At 47.9% G+C, this 18,014-nt stretch overlaps 1 protein-coding gene and 1 non-coding gene across 2 annotated transcripts in view; one reads left to right on the top strand and one right to left on the bottom strand.

Annotated features, from left to right (window-relative positions):
- The window catches only part of GLRX5 (glutaredoxin 5), a 12,987-nt gene extending 5,705 nt beyond the window's left edge, over positions 1–7,282 (bottom strand). Inside the window, exon 1 of the mRNA XM_004376699.3 lies at positions 6,884–7,282. Within this exon, the coding sequence (XP_004376756.1) occupies positions 6,884–7,175 (292 nt within the window). The 5' untranslated portion in view covers positions 7,176–7,282. The remainder of the gene's footprint in view (positions 1–6,883) is intronic.
- Positions 7,283–8,396: 1,114 nt separating this feature from the next.
- On the top strand, positions 8,397–8,670 carry LOC111820662 (small Cajal body-specific RNA 13). The gene has a single exon (XR_002824191.1). It is a non-coding gene; the product is annotated as a small Cajal body-specific RNA 13 (non-coding RNA).
- Positions 8,671–18,014: the final 9,344 nt, after the last annotated feature.

Below are 18,014 nucleotides of genomic sequence, written 5' to 3'. Positions count from 1 at the left end.
AAGACCCCAGACACCACTCACCAAAGTAGGATACAGAACATTTTCTTAATAAGCTTTAAACATGGCTAGTCTTCACACTTTATAATTTTCAAAAAGTGCCAACACACAGTGAGAGTTCTCACAGATATCACTGGAAGTAACTCAGAAGCAGATAACAACTCTTGAAAATGAGAAAATCACACCCAAGAATGGATTTTAATGATCAACATATTTTGCATGATGGACAATGATTTGATTTGAGGAAGAAAACACTGACTGCAAGTTACAGAACAGGTAACACTAGGAGCTGGGTGTTAGGAGGCCGTCTTACACAATCAGTTTTACACAAGTCTACTGCACCCTCTGAAAAGTTAATATTAAAATTAATGTTAATATTCCAAAATATCAAGCCAGAAAGAGGAGTGGAGGAAATGTACCAGAAAACTCCAGAACTTTCAAAAAGAACTGTTCCAAATCCATCCCATTTCAGAACACTGGTCTTCTCTTCTGGTTTAGACAATAAGTTATGAGAGAGCTGTAATTATAGTTTTCTTTTTTCCTGGCGGAGCTTTCCTACAGGGAACTTCCGAGTCTCAGGTGGGTTAAGCCCAACTCTGCCCCTTACTAGGTTCTGTGGCCTTGGGCAAGTCACATCGTCTGGAGTCAGTTTCTTCATCTTCCTTAACTTACACAATGATGTTAGGACTACAGGGGATAATCAAAGCTGGAAGCATAAAAAACCACAGACCCCCATCTTAGTCTCCTAGTGCTGCTATAACAAAAATGTCACAAGTGGGTGGCACACAGAAATTTGTCTTCTCACAGTTTAGGAGGCTAGAAGTCCAAGTTCAGGGCGCCGGGTCTACAGGAAGGCTTTCTCTGTCGGCTCTGGGGAAAGGTCCTTGTCTCTTCAGCTTTTGTTCCTGGGTTCCTTGGAGATCTTCACTTGGCATGGTATCTATCCACCCCATCTGTGCTTCCTTGTTTCTGTGCCTAATCTGCTCTTTTATAACTCAAAAGAGATTGGCTGAAGACATACTCTACACTGATATGGGCTCATTAACATAACAAAGAAAATCCTACTTCCAAATGGGATTACATCCACGGGTACAGAGGTTAGGATTTACAACACATATTCTGGGGGGGAACACAATTCAGTCCATAACACCCCTCAACAGAGAAACGCTGAGCACTGTGGCAGAGTGGACAAGGCACCAGCTAAACTAACAGCAGCAGATCATGGCTCGGTAGCTAATACATGTAGCCTCAGACAAACTTCTGAATCTTAGTCTCTGTTTCCTTCGCCGTAAAACAGGAGCAATACTCTACTCCTCACAGATGTATCAGGAAGATTAATTGAGATCTGACTGGGGAAAGGAACAAAGCTCCTAGCATAGTGCAGGTGCAATGTGGACGTTCTATCCACGCCAATGTCCGCTTCCCTCCCTTCACATTAATGCTTTTCTGAGAAGTACACGCAAGAAAGAAAGAGTAGGGAAAGAATGCAGGGAAACTACCAAGGAAGCATGCCACGCAGTACTAAAAATACCACTTACTGAGGAGCTAAGGGTTACGGAATGTGGGGTTTACATTGACTTTACCCAAAGATTTGGTCTTTGCATTTGGTTCCTGAGACATAATCTCTAAAAAAAAAAAAAAAACTTCAGAATTTAAGTGTCTTCCATAAGGACTCGAGACCATATCTAGCAAACACATTAGGTGAGGTGATGAGGTGACTCTGGGGTGGGGGCTGGCCAGGCCAGAAAGACAACCTATGACATTAGCCGACCTCAGGAGGGGCTGAAGTTTGATTATGTAATGAGACCCCCAATAAACGCTCTGGGCACAGAAGCTCCATGGGCTTCCTGGTTGGTGAAAGGCATTTGCGGTAGCGCGCCCCTTTTTGGGACATGGAAGCTTCATGTTGAGAGACCTCCCAGGCCTTGCCCCGTCTGTCTCTTCCTTATGCTGATCCTGCTTCATAACCTTTACATTAAACCAGTGATCATAAGCATAGCACTTCCTGTGAGTTCTGTGAGCCTTTCCAGTGAGTTATTGAACCCAGAGGAGTTGTGGGAGCAGTGGGTCAGAAGCTACAGAGCCAGAAGGTACTCCCGAGCTTGTGGCTGGCAGCCTGAAGGGGTAGAGGGAAACCCCTGGATCTGTAACCAGTAGGCCAGAAGTTAGGGAGCCAGGGAGACTTCCAAGCTTGCGGCTTACATCTGAAGGTCAGTGTCCTTTTAACTTATAACATCTGACCTAGCTCCGGGTAGATAGGGTCAGAGAGTGCTGCATGGGTGGCTGGTGTCAGAAATGAATTGATCAGAAAAGTAGGGATTTGACTTATGCTGATTATTAGCCATCATACTGAGTTTCCTACTCCGTGTTATACATAATAATCTCATTTAATCTTTGCAAAAATCCTACAAGGTAGGTATAATTATCCCTATTTTATAGATGAAGGCACTAAGGCTCAGAGACATCAAGTAACTTACCCAAAGCCAGTGTCAGCATATGGTAGAACAGGATTTCTAGGAGTTTCTAGGAGTCCAAAGCCCAGGCTCTTAACCACATACCACCCTAGTCCCTCTCCAGAGGTGACTCCAGCCTGTGGCTGACATCTGTCACTTCTGCCCATGAGCTACAGACACTTGCACTACATGTACCTGCGATGTATGACACTGTTTCACGTCTTTAACATTTATATGCCTGGTAACATTTATATGATAATTACCTTTTAGCAACTTGCTTTCAATAAAAATTTATTTTTGATGTTTAGCTATGTTAATACTTCTAGATCTAGTTGATTGTTAGTGCAGGCTAGTTTTCCACTGTATGATCCAGTCTGCTACTAACAATGACCCCTTCTTGCAATTTTTGGTTATTGCTGCAATGAACACTCTTACATATGTCTCCTAACACACCTGTGCAGGGGCTACTCTAGACCAGGGGTGGCACACTATGGCCTGTAGGCCAAATCTGTTCCACTTCCTGTCTTTGTAAATAAAGTTTTATTGGAACTTGGCCACACTCATTTGTTTATGTATTATCCACAACTGCTTCCATGCTACAACAACAAAGCTGAGTAGTTCTGACAGACCACATGGCCCACAAAGTCTAAAGTATTTACTCTGGGGCCCTTTACGTGGAAAGTTTGCCAACCCCTCTTTAGATTACATACCTAGGAGTGAAGCAGCTGGGTATTAGACTATGCTCACCCTCAACTTGACTGGGTCCTGATAGCTACTCCTCCAAAGTTTTAAATTCCCTGGTATTGGGGAGGTTGAACATATTTTCAAATTCTCGTTTGACTATTCATTCAATAAGTATTGGAGTTCCTACTGTCAGACATTATTCCCAGTGCAAGGAATGCAACGGTGCTCTGTTGGGGTGTGCTGTGGAGTTGATTCCAACTCATAACAACCTTATAGGACAGAGTGGAACTGCCCCATAGGGTTTCCAAGGACGAAATCTTTATGGGAGCAGATTGCCAGGTTTTTTCTCCCGCGGAGCCGCTGGTGGATTCGAACCACTGACTTTTCAGTGAGCAGCCGAGCGCTCAACGCTGCACCACAAGGGCTCCTTAATGATCCTCCAAATAAGCAAAAATTTAAGACAGTATCTGTAACATTTTTAAGAGCATGGGAGAGAATCCAGGATATAATGATAAACAAAAGAAGCATTTAGTTATTCGCTGAAACACTCACTGAGAGCTTGCTTTGCACAAGCACGATGCACAGGACCCCAGGCAGTCACGGGAGGCGTGTCCCCTGCTCTCAGGAGGGCAAAATACCACGCAGAGGTATGGAGACAAGCTAAAAAAAAATGCTAGGAACTAGATCCAAATGTTAATAATGGTTTATATAGCATTACAGGTGATTTTCATTTCCTTTCTACTTTTATACTTTTTAGCATTCTCCAAGTTCCTTCAATGAGCCCATGAGAGTTTCATAAGTGAGAAGAAAGTATACTCTGTGAGAATCAGGATTAGAATAAGGTGACATCAGATACTGGGACCAATCCCTTTGTGGTCTGTCCTGTGCGTTCCAGATAAAAGGCAGAAGGAAAGCAGACCTTGAGGAAGGCCAGGCAATACTGCCTCACTGTCTCCTTTGCTCCTTGGGTCACAAGGTCTCAGGATGAGACCTCTCTGCGTCACACTCCCTGGACCCTGGTGCCTGGAATGGGAGCCATATCTGAGGGTCCTCCTGGAGTTTGGGCCCTTTGGGAAGCAGCCTTCTCTGGCACCAGAGAAAGAAGAGGCCCGTTTCCCATGAGGCCCTCTCCTGTGTTACTAGCAGTAACCTTTGGGCTAGAAAGGGTGCTTGGCTGATAAAATCAAGCATCAGACTCAGCCTGTCAGTCTCTTTAGGTAAGCTCTGAGCCTAAAGAGTGAAGAGGCAAACAGTCTCCATGTTTTAAAGTCTGACCCTGGCTACACCAATCCTCACTGTGGGCAAACACTTACACCACCCTGCCCCGGTTCCAAATGTTAAATATTTACACTAGTCTTTAGCTTTCTAAGCAACAACAGTGGCACATGTTATGTTCAATATAAATGCAGTACACTTATTAACCCAAATAACAATCTGATGAAACTCTATGATCAGGAAATTGAAGAGTTAAATCCCTGTTGCTGTTGTTGAACGCTCAGAACTTAAGACCAGAAGCCAAGCATACCGGCTGAGATGAAAGACAGAAACAAATGCTATCAGTAAACACTCTTACTCCTGCTCTTACTTTCCTATTCACCAGGCATATTCCTGTGTGCCCCATCTCCAGTTACATTAAACCAGGGAGAGCAAGTTCACAAACCAAACACCCTCAAAACTTTATACCAAGCAAGATATCAACAACAAGGCATTTTACTAATGGCCACACTGGCCATGAGGCAAGGGCTCAGCTGAGAGATTGTAGAGTAGCTTCTCCCAGCTTATCTTTCAAACAGAAAAGCCACGCACTGATGAAGATGGCAGCACCCCCGTCCATGATAAAACCCAGAGCTTGGGTGGCAGTCTGGCTTATCGGGAAGACAAAAGGGTCGTAAGCATAATGATGTGGTATTATATGTGCTGTTGTCTTGTCAGACGTCATTGAGTCAGTTCTGACTCACAGTGCCCCATATATGACAAAGTAGAACTGCTCCACAGAGTTTCCTAGGCTGTTATCTTTATGGAAGCAGACTGCCAGGCCTTTCTTCCACAGCACTGTTGGGTGGGTTCAAACCAGCAACCTTTAGGTTAAAGGTCAAACACTGAGAAAATGGCAGTGCAGATGTCTGATCTCCTTTAACTTCATGAGCGGGGGGAGAATCAAGATCAACATCAGCCCGAGGCTGACCCTATGAGGTGGTCAAATGTACCTCCCCACTCCAATCTTTTACCAATTCTGACACCAGCTGCCCCTCCCACAGCACTTTCCACTTCTCTGCTGGGTTCAGCAATTTGCTGCAATGGCGACACAAACCTCACAGACCATACTCACGATTATCGGGTTTATTATGATTCAGGATCAGGAACAACTTAGGATACAGCTCTTTGGTCAAGACAGCTTCTCCTCAGCTGTGCCCAAAGGTGGGTCTCTCTCTGGCCCTCGGCCCCTTGGGCTGGCCCCTGCCCTGCTCAGGCAAGTGTTACAAAGCTCTCTCACTCCACCAATAAGAGACAAGAGACACCTCACCCCACCAGGAAGCCTCCTGCCCAAAGGCATTCCACTCTCTTCCTCTTTGGGTCAGCAACCCTACTATAACCGCCTTGCTGCATGGGCCAGGAAGCCCACTGCGCCATGTTGCGCTGGTCTCCTGGTTCTGCTGCCACGGTTTCTCTGCCACTGCTTCTCCTTGTCTCCAGTGTTACAGCTCTCTCTGTCTTCTGAGTCTAGGAGGTTCTCATTGCAGGGACCCTGGGTCCACAAGACATGCTCCACTCCTGGCTCTTCTTCTTGGTGGTAGTGAAGTCCCCCCTTTCCACCTCTGGGATGGCTTATTCTAAGCCTAGCGGGATGGCAAAACCAACCAATCCCCTCATTAGTGTTCCATACACCTTATTTGCATGGTTTCACCTCCTACAACGGCGATATGTGCCTTATTTGCATTATTAGTAAGCTGTCCAATCCCCTTAGTGGGCCACAATCACCTTATTTGCATAGTCCCACCCAATTATTTAGTGTGAGTTATGAGACCATGGCTGGAAAGGCCACGTAAAAGCAATCCATGGTACCACAAACACAAATCATTTGCGCCACCCAGAGACTTCTCCAGTCCAGATGCCCCACAAATCCCCCATTCCTTAGTATCTAAAACCAGATCCCAACCAAGACCAGCCTAACTGTCCTACAACCTCACTCCTCCTAGCTACAACAGGATGGACCCTGACACCCTGAGACTTGACCTATGACAGACTGGCCTCTGACCTCACTAGCCTCAAACAAGTGCAACCTTTGCCCTCCCTACACCACCTACAGAACCAACCCCCAATCCAGGAGACAGGCCTGGCTCCAACCCCCTCAAAGTGTCTTCTAAAGCGGTACTTAATAAATGTAAGTTTCCCTCTTTGCCCTCCTCCGAGGCGGTCAGAACTTGCCCCTCAAATCGATCCAGCTCAGAATGAGGATGGGTGAACCCCTAGGACTTACCCCACCATCGAAGTTGGCAACAGTGCCAGAGCCCCAGACCACCAGCCCGGTTCCCGTCCATCACGCCCACCCCCAAGTCCTCTAACACACAACAGTACTCCATGACCTAACCCGTCTGAACCCGCAAATAGGCCTCCTACTCAGCGTGGCCAGACCCCTGACCATCCGCATCGCGCTGAGAACCTCCCGACTCCGGCCGCGCAGCTACTCCTCCGACCCGCATAGCGGCCTCCGCCTGCTACCTCCACTCCTTCACCCGGCCGGCCCTGACCTTGCCGCAGCTCGGGGTCGTCCAGCACGTTGTAGGCCGCGTAGTCGCGGACGCCATGCAGCCGCAGGATCTGCACCACCGCGTTGCTGAAGCCGCACTGGGGTTGTTCCGGCGTCCCCTTGAGGAAGACCACCACCTTGTCCTTCTTCACCAGCGCGTCCAGCTGCTCCGCCGAGCAGCCGCCGGCGCTCGAGCCCGTCGCCCGCACGCCCGGGCCCCGCAGGCCCCCCCTGCCTGCACCGAACCCCCAGCGGAGCAGAGCCGCCGCCGCTCGGCTTAGGGACCCGCTCATAGCCGCTCGCTCGCCGGAGCCCTTGACGGCCGGGACCTCGGCTCACCACCCGGGGCCTTCCCCCGGCCCGCCGGCCCGCCTCCCGAGGGTCCTCATTGAGCGGGCCGGGAACTACTCCCCATGATAGGAGAACACTGGCCCGCAATTACTCGATTCTGCCAATCACATCACTCGTCCTGCCCCGGCAGCTTGGAGGTAGTCCTTACCCCTGAGCGGCACCCTACAGTCTTCCTATTGGCCGTCGGCATCTGCTTTGTCATTGATTGGAGATAGAGGATGCCCATCAAAGTCACGCTCCGAGGCAATGAGAGGAGAAACAAGAGGCAAGATGACTTCCTTCCAAGAGCAACCGGGGCCTGCTGGGATATTCCAGGATGACTGGGCAAGATGCTGGGTGGGGTTTCGCCCGTTCCGCGGGACGCCGGGAAGGGGTCACTTCCCACATGAAAGTTCCGGTTCCGGAGTAGGCGGAAGTTTAGTTGTTATGGTGACGCGGTTTGTCGGCGGAGCCTGTTCCTGGCCGCTGGGGTAGTGGCGCGGCTGGGGCAGGCCCGGGTCGGTCTCTCCCAGATGAGGTGAGTGACTCTGGGTGCTGCGGAGGCCTGCAGACGAATGCAGGCAAGCGTGGCGGGCACCGGGGGCCGGGCGGGGCACTGGGCGCCAGGCCTGCCCGGGCTCCCGCGCCGGGGCTCCCGCGCCGAGGCCAGGGCCTTGTGGCTGCGGCCTCTGGCGCGCGGTTTTTTCTCTCCACCAACTTTCCCTTTAAAGTTTGTAAAGCGTCTTCTTCTCTGTGTTCCCCTCTGCGTTTCGGGCCTCGCTGGCTTTCCAGCCCTCATAAGCCCGTGATTGAGGCTCAGGAAAGGCTTGTTGAATGGGGAGCTAGGAAGCGAATTGCTTCGTTGGACAGACGTTTCCTGTGTGCTGGGCATGGCTCCAGCGCAGAGTCGCCAGGGAGCCCTGGTGCCAAAAGCGCGTCGTCAGCGTGAGAAATGAGAAGCAGATAAAGCAGCGTGCGCGTGCAGAGGAGACACGCAAGCCTTCCGAAACCAGTCGTTTGCTGTGTTTTTCCCCGTTATACTTAGCACTAGTTGGTAATACATTTATCAGCTTGTTTATTGACTTCCTCCCAGGCACTTGTGCCTAGAGCTATGCTTGGAACGTGGTAGCTGCTGAGTGCTGGAACGATGAATCCGGGAGAGCAGGACGCTGTGAAGTCGCTATGATCTGTAGTCTCGAAGGCGCACTGGGTCGGCGGTACCCTCTGCACACCAGACTTGCAGAAAAAGCATACTCCAGAGGAAGCTGAGGCGTGACTGCTCAAGGGCCGGCAGTTCCATGTGCAATGTTCCTCTGATAGCGCCTGGGTACTGTTGCCACGGTGATAATGGCTGTGCCGTGTCATTATCTATCAGCCAACAGTAAGAGAAGCTTTGCGGTCGAGATATTGTGTAGCAGATGGAGTGCTTTCTGTTGGACACTAAGTACTGCTACAAATTTACAAATTACTTGGTTTTATTTTTTAATCTTAAGCATCTTTTAAATGTTGCTGGAGGTGACCTGTTTATGCTTTGGAGTGCTCACATTTAAAAGCAGAAAATTAGTACGTGTGCTGTCAACAAGTCCATCTTCCAAGTGTCCATTCAGCATGAAAGGTGAACTGATGAAAATAAACTTAGGACATTACTCAGAAGTGCTGCTCAGTGACGTGTTTTCCATCCCATCAACATGATTGATGTTTGCTGATTTTGTAATGTGGGGCCCAATATGGGTCAGGTTCTTAAAGAATCTTTTTGTTTTTCAGATTCATTGGTTCCAGGTAAATCAGAGGAACAAGCATCATGAACAGAAATATATAGAAAAGGCTGTTACGCTGAAGCATAAGTGTTATTTCAGAAGTCCAGCATCTGGTGCACTTAACAATAGAGAATATATTAAATGGTTCCCCAAATCACCTAACTTTTATTCATGCTTGTATTGTAGGAAGTTTTTGTTTGCTTGGTTTTTAATAAATATTGAGTTTGTTCCTGAAAACCTAAGCTGTTTGTTGCCTACTGTAAACTGTCTCATTGTGCTCTTGTGTTGACTGGGAGGGGGGAGAAGTTTGGACACATAGGTTCTGAGTGTCCAGAGATACATCGCAGTAATGGGGAGTGTCACATCCTTTGCCTGGTGCATAGTATGGAGTCCCTGGGTGGTGTAATGGTTAACACACTTGGCTGCTAATTGCAAGTTCGGAGGTTTGATTATACCCAGAGATGCATTGGAAGAAAGGCCTGGCAACCTACTTCCAAAAAATCAGCCATTGAAAACCCCATGGAGCATAGTTCTGCCCCAGCACACATGGGGTCGCAATGAGTCAGAGTCAACTCGGTGGCAACTGGTTAGTTGTTTTAGTGCATAATATTGGCTTTGGAAGTAAAGTTGTCTTTTTTAGTTGTCAGATGTTTTGTTAAGCTGAGAATACAGCTGTCATTAAAGATTAAGAGTAATCTTTGAGCAGAAGGAATCCAAAACCTTCGTTTTTCAAAATGACAGAGTTTCTGGGTATAGTAGAGAATGAGGAGGACACAGGTGTGATGCGAGGATGTGGGAAGCCTGCCGGTGCTCTTTCGGGGAGCTAACTGGGTGGCTTGATGGCACAAAGGCAGGCAGGAAACATCATCTTTCTAAAGAAGTAATAAAACGCAGCCAACAGTACAGTGAAATGTGTATATTGAGCATGTTCCTCTCTGTCTTGGATTTGAAACCCCTCTTGGAGTGTTGGTACCAGATAGCAATGGTTTAAGAAAGGAAAAAAAAACAAACGTTTATAAAAATGAAGCATTCAAAATAATTTGTTTCAAAGCATCAAACTTTTTATATGTGATTTGGCATTTTGGTTTTGAGGTTTCTCTTCAGATACACTATAATGGAAACATAATAAAATATACTTCTGAAATAAACAGTTGTCAGAAATCTGCACTTAAACGCTCAAATTTTTGTGAGTGTTTTGAACACGTAAGTATATTCTATATCCGTTTGTGATTTCTCCCTTGTGGGCATGAATGGGGAGGCAGGCTGAGAAGGACACAGAAACCCTGGGGATTTTGGTCACAAAATGTAATTAAACCCCAAAGTAAATTATCATGCCATGTAAACATGCTGACTCAGACATCCTAAAAATGTTGTTTTTCACTGTGTCCTATAGGGTGCTGTGAGTTGGAATCGATGGCAATGAGTTTGGTTTCTGTGTGTCCCCCCCCCCACTGTGTTTATTTATAGAAAAGCCTTTACTATATCTGGTAAAAATCCTTTTTTCTACCCACTTCTCCACAAGCAAATTCACCACTGAATCCATAGTGAAAACTTTGCTAATTTGCGATCGCCTCTTCCTGTACATCTGTCCGAAATGAAGACCTGGAGTCAGGATTACCGAGCCGACCACGGGGCTTTATGTGACCACACTGTGCCCGTGTTTCCATGCCTGATTCAGACCCTCAGTCAGTGCTGCGTGCCTTGTAGGAGGCGAGAGGCTGTGTTTCTGCATAAGAATGTGCGATACAGAAGTGTCTCGGTCTGAGCTGGCCAGAGCATTCTCTAAGTGTCCTTTTAGGAGAAAAGTGGTCATTGAGGTTGCAGGGCAGGGCTACCAAACATTCCTGAGTGAAAATAGCATCTGGGACCCAGAGTCCCTTAGACCTGAGCTAGAGTCCGTGGTGCAGTAGACTAGTATCTGGTAATTTTAGCAGATCACTGCAGCCCTAGAGTCAACTAGATCCCCTAAGTAAAAATAATGCAGTGTGTGAGAAACCCAGGCAATGCCCAGCCCTCCGAGAGAATTCTGCTAATCCCTAATACAAAGACAGAGCTGCCTTGTGGCCTCTAACTACCGCTAGCTGACAAGACAGGTGGTTTTATAAATACTTTCCAGCGATGGGAGTGGCCCCAGCCTTCCTAATCACCTTCCCCACATCATAGAAATTCACCGTAGAGACAGGTCACCTTTGGCCACCTCCCAGTGTATCACATAGGTGCCACTCTCCCCATCCTCCCTCAGAAGCGACTGGGTGAGATGAGGAGAAATGGTGCCCTGTAGACCAGGTTAGTTCAGCTGCCAACAGATGGCGCGAGATAGGTGACCTGGGGGAACCAGATTCTCGGAAGCAGCATTGATGAAAAGCCTGGATGCTGTAGTAGAACCTGAGTCTGCCCTGGGATTTAGAGGGATGTGAGACCAGGCTTCCAGTCCTCGGTGTCACTAATACCCACTAGATACTAAATACTGATTCTCCTCGGATGTATCTACCCCTCCTACCTTCCCCTTCAGGATATATTTTAAAGAGTATTTCTGATGTCTGCCAAAGGTTACACATTTTTCAAGATTTCTTTATATAAGGGGCTACAGAGATTTAAGGGATCCATTTGCACCCTGTAGGCCCCTGGGTGGCCTAAATGGTTTACACTCAACTACTAACCGACAGGTTGGCAGTTCAAACCCACCCAGCGGTGCCTGGGGAGAAAGGCCTGGCAATCTGCTTCCGTAAAAGCAATAGCCAAGAAAACCCTATGGAGCATGAGCTGGAATCTACTCCACGGCAATGGGTTTGTTTTGTTTTCTTGTTTGCACTCTATTCCTCTGCTCCTAAATATTTGCCCCCAAATTATATTATCTTGGTGTGTGTATTCTACTCTTTTGTTCTTCAAACCATTTTGGGTACATTAATTCATTTGAAACTTCAGTTAACCCTGCGATACGGTTCTCAGTCATTTTGATCTCGAGATCATGATCTTTTCCCCATGTTTATCTATAATACCTTCTGGATAGATGTTAGCACTCTGTTTATCAGTTCTGTTGCCCTTCGTGAGCGGTTCCTATCTTCGTGCATCTCCAGCAAGTCCTCCCGAAAATGAAATATTCCTGACTTATCTTCTCTGGCTCTGCATGTGGTATATTGGAAACCGACATGAATTTTACCCTTTGTATGATAAAAACGACAGTAATGGGTCAGTCCTAAAATCCCATGACAAAAATCTAAGCCATCACTTTTCACTTCCCAAAGTTGTGTTCTCTTTTGCCCCATGTTTCTTTTCCACACTGGGGACCGAACTCCTTGACTATAAGCCTTTAAAACTCGGGTATCTGCTGGACTTTGTTCTACGAGAACCTGGTGTTATTCCAAGAGAAACAGCCCAAATCATATCTCCTGTGGGATGGTATTTAGAATTAAGCGGGAATCCTAAAGCGTGTTAAGGCTTTTGATTAAAGGCGATGAAAGAATCGTTGGCTTCTCAACTGCCTGTTTAGTGAACGATCTTAATGTTCCGTATCGTGTTTCTTTTTTACCAGCAGATAGTTTCTCTAACTCAAACTGTTACTACATTCCAAAGGCTTCTGAATGCCTAGACCACAGAACGTAAAAAGCAAGGGGCTGGAGTTGGTGTGTGTCAAGCCCGTTAGGAAGATTTATCTTGTAGTGGGAGTTTATGTCTCCCTGTGATAATCACCGAGTTTGCAGCCAGAACATTTAGAACGTTTTATTGTTTTCCTTTGAATGATTGCTAAGCTGTATTGCCAAGGCCATAAATAGTCTTTATGGCGAGTCAGAATTTCACTTCATACCTCAGCCTTTGAGCCTTAATAATTTCAGGCCTTCAAAATTAAATCTTGCTATCGTGGGAATCCACCACTCCACCTTTCTTCAACAGTTCGCCTAGAGAAGAAAGACAGCTTCATCCCAGCTCCGTTGGAAATGAGGGGATTGGACTGGGAAATGGACAAGGCATTAACTGTTCATTTGCCTTGCAGGAGAAAAATAGACAAAATAGGAAGGGTTTTAAATAGTTTTTTCTGCTTCTCTGGCTAGAAAAATCTCATGTGTTAATTCTAAGGTTTATCCTTTTTGAAAGTGTAGCTTAGTGACATTTAGTTAATTGATAACAAATTTCAGTGAGCCAGAGTTTCAAAGAGTTTTCATTAAAGGCCTATGTTATTTTGGAAACCAATTACACTGTGTAAAAAAAAAAAGAGAGCGAGAGAAAGGGATGGGGGTTTTACATAGCCCTTACTATTTGTGCAAAACTGGGGGACGAAGAGAATTTTGTATAAAAGTCTTGAGGAGAAGGTCCCATATTGCCAAGCCTTCTTCCCTCTGGTGTTTCCCTATCATTATATTAATGCAGTTCTAATTGTGTGTAAAGTCCCTAGGTGATGCAAATGGTTTGCACTCAACTGCTAACCTCAAGATCGGCGGCCACCCAGTGCCACTGCGTAAGAAAGGCCTGGCAATCCGCTTCCTTAAGGATGAGAGCCAAGCAAACGCTATGGCACAGTTGTACTTTGTAACACGTGGGGTCGCCATGAATTGGGCTTGATGATAATGGGTTCCGTTTTTTTTAGGTTTATGTAAGTCAGCCCAGCTGCCATGCTATTGCCGTTTGATTCATCTCTTCACACTGTGCAGCTGCAGCCCTGTGATAGCTCACACGCACTGTTGGCTGTCTGGGGACAGGGCCAGTAATACCTTCTCACCTGAAGGAATATGTGCTTGTGTTCAGAGTAACATATGTCATCCTTCAAAGTCATTTCGTCTTTTGAGAAACTTGGAGCACTCCATCGCCTTCATGATGAGTGCCTGCCATACCCTGCAGGGCAGGTAGGGGGCACCAGTCCATTTTCCTTAGGAAGCTGGGCTGGCCAAGAGCCATTAACTGCTGTCCCTGTCTGTGAATTGATCAATTTGCCCAGTTCTAGTAAGAATCTCTCAGTTCTCCTCCAAAGCCTATTCTTATTTTAGGGAATGACAAACCTGCTTAGTTTTCTGATATTGCAGCCACAACAAGTTAGAAGCAATACGTTTCAAAGACTAACGGTCAAAGCAGGAAGGAGCAGTAACTCACAGGTTAGCAAGAGATTAAAAAAACACAAAGCAGACATTCTGGGATTTAAAAAAAAACAAAAACAGCATTCTGGGAACATTTGATGTAAGCAGAGGACAAAGAACCCTCACACTTCTCTCTTCCTTGAGCATTAGAACCTTGTATAACACTTCCAAGTCAACAACATAAAAAAATGGTACCCCACATGCTCTGGATAAGAAGTCAGGAGACATGCAGGATACTTTAGATTGCCAATGAAGATTATATATACATGACTTAACGGGGTACATTTCTACTATTTTAAAAAATAAACTTCAGAGGAATGCTTTTTTCCCCCATTTTGCAGATATGCAGGGTTTTAGTCTAATTCTCTTACATATCTCATATTGGTCTGTGGGAAGCACTTTAGAAATACTTATTAAATTTAATTAGGTGGTGAGGGATTGAATAACAGTGGCATAAAATTTTTCTCAACTGTGCAAACCAAATGTTGGAGTCGATGAGGAAGCCCAGGTAACGTTAGAAGCGGAGACACCACCCATGATGTGGTTCTGCAGGAGCAGGATGCCGGATTAGAGGCCCCAGAGAACACAGCCACTTCGCTGTCCTCCCTAGCCCTACTGCACGGCTGTGGGGACCAGAACCCCTTCGTGGAGTGTATGTGTCCTAGTTTTATTTACTTAATCTTTCGGTCCCCATCCCCGCTAGACCATCAGCTTCCAGCCCGGCAGGATTCATTCTTGTAACCCGGTACCTTGGCACCATGTCAGTGGCCGTCAAGTTGATTCCGGCTTATGAGACCTAATGTGTAACAGAAGGAAACACTGCCAGTCCTTAGCGCTACACATGACTCTCCAGATATGCTCAGGATGTAATCCCTGAACAAAGAAATACATGGCACGGTGAACAGTACAGCACGGTATCTCAGCATATCCCAAAGCGCATGAACCTCCTAACGCTGACTCCAGGTACCCTAGGAGGTGAGGAAGCGTTCAGCCACAGAGCGCCCCAGGCTCTGTGCTAAGCAGCGTACAGACTGGAGTGAGATCTCCCGCCTCTCAAGGGCCCCAGAATCTCACGGTGGGGACAGATGAGTAAGCAGATGCAAGACTGTCACTAAGTCCTGCAGGGGTCTGTGCAGGAGGCTGTGGGCTCCACAGAGCCAGTGCCTTGGGGACTGGGGAGAGCCTGGGAGGGGGGGTGTACGATTGAATTAACTCTTGAGAAGGGTAAAGAGCCTCTCTGGAAAAGGGGAAGGGCATTCCAGGAAGAGGAAACCATGGGAGGGGAGGCCCAGAGCCTGGGGGATCAGGCAGCTGATGCTGAGGGTCTAGGATGCTGTCCTGTGGATGAGAGGGAGCCGCAGGAATGTGAACTGCGGAGTTCCTGAGAAAGAATCCTGGCAGGAATGTTGAGGATGGATTGGAAGTGGCTGAGACTAACAGGGAAGCCAGCTAGGAGGCTGTTGAAAGATTGTGTCACTCCAGGTCCCTGTGATAGTGGGAGGGAAGGGCACCAGTGCCAGGTGCCAGTGAGGTTCCTACTTTGAAGGCAGGACTGACAGCCTCTGTGCCTGGGCCTGTAGGGAGGGGGCTGGGGAAAGGAGGAGTGTATTCAGGATTATCCCTAAGCTTCTGTCTGAGCCACTCAGCCAGCTTGCTGAGGTAGGGAATATAGGAGGAGGAGGAGGGAAGATTGGAGGCGAGACCATGAATTACCTTTCAGCGTTCTGAGTCTCAAGGTATCCGAACGAAAAACAAAAACCAAACCAGTCGCTGTTGAGTCAATTCCGACTCATGGTGACCCTACGTGTATCACAGCATAACTGTGCTCCCTTGGGTTTTCAATGGCTAATTTTTTGGAAGTAGATTGCTAGGCCTTTCTTCCAAGTCACCACTAGGTGGACTCAAACCACCAACATTTCGGTTTGCAGCCAAGAGTTTAATCGTTCGCACCACCCACCATCAGGTTATCAGATTATTGCTTCTACTGGCCTGGACCTAATGCTGAAAGGGTTAGGGTGGGAGGAAAGATTTGGTCAGGGAGAGGGCAAGAAAGAAGAGGGCAGAGGAAAAACCGTGGGGAGCGCAGATGTTTAAGGAAGGAAGCCCCTGAAGAAGGCTGGAAGGAGCCCCCAAGGCAGGAGGGGGAGAGGAGGGAGGGTTTTCAGGCAAGAGGGAGTGGTTGGCAACGTCAGAAGCCCAGAGAGGGGCCAGGGAAGGCCCCTGAGTGGCTCCTGGGTTTGGAAACAAGTAACATGGCTGTGGGCTGAAGCAGCTGGGCGTTTCATGACCTTAGAAAGTGTACTTAACCTCTCCGGGTCTCTGTAACGCAGACTTGGGCCAGTGGGTTTGTAAAGTGTCTTCTGGCTGCTATTTTCTCCTGTGAACAAAGGTTTTAGGCCATTGCTGTCATCGTAAGCCGAGCGGGTAGGGCCCCGTCATTGTGCCCAGATTCACCAGTGACCCAGATAAATAAGCTTCTCGGCTTGGATGACAAAACGGACGGCCTTGACTGCCCAAGCGGGTGAACTAATCCCACTGGCCCACCGCCAGCTGAGACCTGTTAACACCAGGGACACCATGATGTGAGTGCCCTCTCCAGTCCCGGCTATTTGTGGGAGGGCTTCTGTCTGCTCAGTGTGGTGGTGGTGGTTTTCGTTAACCAGGAAGTGCATTTAGTGCCATTTTTCTCCGCGTACCAACTCCACAACGTCAAAGTCAAAATTTAGGATTGGAGTCCTTGGAGCTCCTTGGCCAGGTGCTACAGCCGTTGAGGTTGCAGGGGCCTGCAGCCGGCAGTCTGGAAAGCATTCCTTCCTGTGCGGTTGGCCAGACTGGAGCAAGGCTCTGGGTTCTGTGGAGCTAGGCTGCCGCTGTGACACTGCCTTCTCTGCAACATATTCTATATAGAGTCGTGACCTACTGACATTTGCTAGCCCCAGCCACTCAGGTCAAGGGGTCAGCTGCACCCCAAACACGAGCTCCCCAAAGATCAGAGCATCGCCGGCTCGTGCGGTGATGGGGGTGGTGGCACAAATGCCCTCATGGGTTGCACTGCCCTGACTCGGAGGCCACAGCCGCACCTCAGCATGTTGACCTGGGCCAGGCTCCGAGCCTCCCCGCTTCCTGGGTGCTGCGCCTGTCACATCACTCCTAACATCATCACGCATTCAGAGCAGCCAGCTGTTCAAGGCAGCGGGAGAACGCTGCAGCAAACTTCAAAAACATGTCTCCAGGGGCAAAAATGTCGATTTCTCTTCCTCCTCCGTGGAGAAGTCTTTCTTACTCATAACCTCCTCCTGGGAGTTGGTTTCTGCCCTGAAGTTTTGTTTGAAAGTGTAATCATTTGGGATTTAATTCACCGCAATAGTACATATTTGCGCAGAACTTAAAGTCAACAGCACCTTTCCGTCTTCAGTGTTCTGTGGGAACCTCGTGACAGCTCTTCCGGGAAGACAGGGCAGGAACTGGGCCCATTTTATAGATGTGAAAACCGAGGGAGGTGAGACGGTTCAGCGGTCAGCCAGCCGGGGGGTGAGAGCCGGGGAAGATACCACATCAGGGGATTTTTCATGAGCTTGTCACTGTGCCAACCCACCTAAGACTAGAAACGCTGACATAACCAAGGCTGCATTCAGATTTCAAAAGAAAAACAAACTAGGTTATTGTGCTGTTGTTTAAACCCAAATGATGAACTTCAAAGGTAGGCAGCAGTTAATACTGCGACCGAGGAGCCCCCAGCAGCCTAGCACACTGAGTAACCAAGGAATGGCTGAGCGGGGATGAGACTTGCCTCCAGTCAGAGCAATCCAGAGAGCACAAAACTGCAGGCAGTGTCTGCTGCGGGCTCCGCCAGCCCTGTGTGGTCTAGGGTACGGAGCCGGTAACGCTGACGGGGTACGCGGCTGGTAACGCTGACGGGGTACGGAGCTGGTAACGCTGACGGGGTATGGGGCTGGTAACGCTGACGGGGTACGGGGCT

Source organism: Trichechus manatus, unplaced genomic scaffold (assembly GCF_000243295.1).
Source record: "Trichechus manatus latirostris isolate Lorelei unplaced genomic scaffold, TriManLat1.0 scaffold00045, whole genome shotgun sequence".
Classification (NCBI taxonomy): Eukaryota; Metazoa; Chordata; class Mammalia; order Sirenia; family Trichechidae; genus Trichechus; species Trichechus manatus.
The sequence above is the reverse complement of the archived record's forward strand: the minus strand, read 5'-3'. Positions and strand labels throughout refer to the sequence as shown.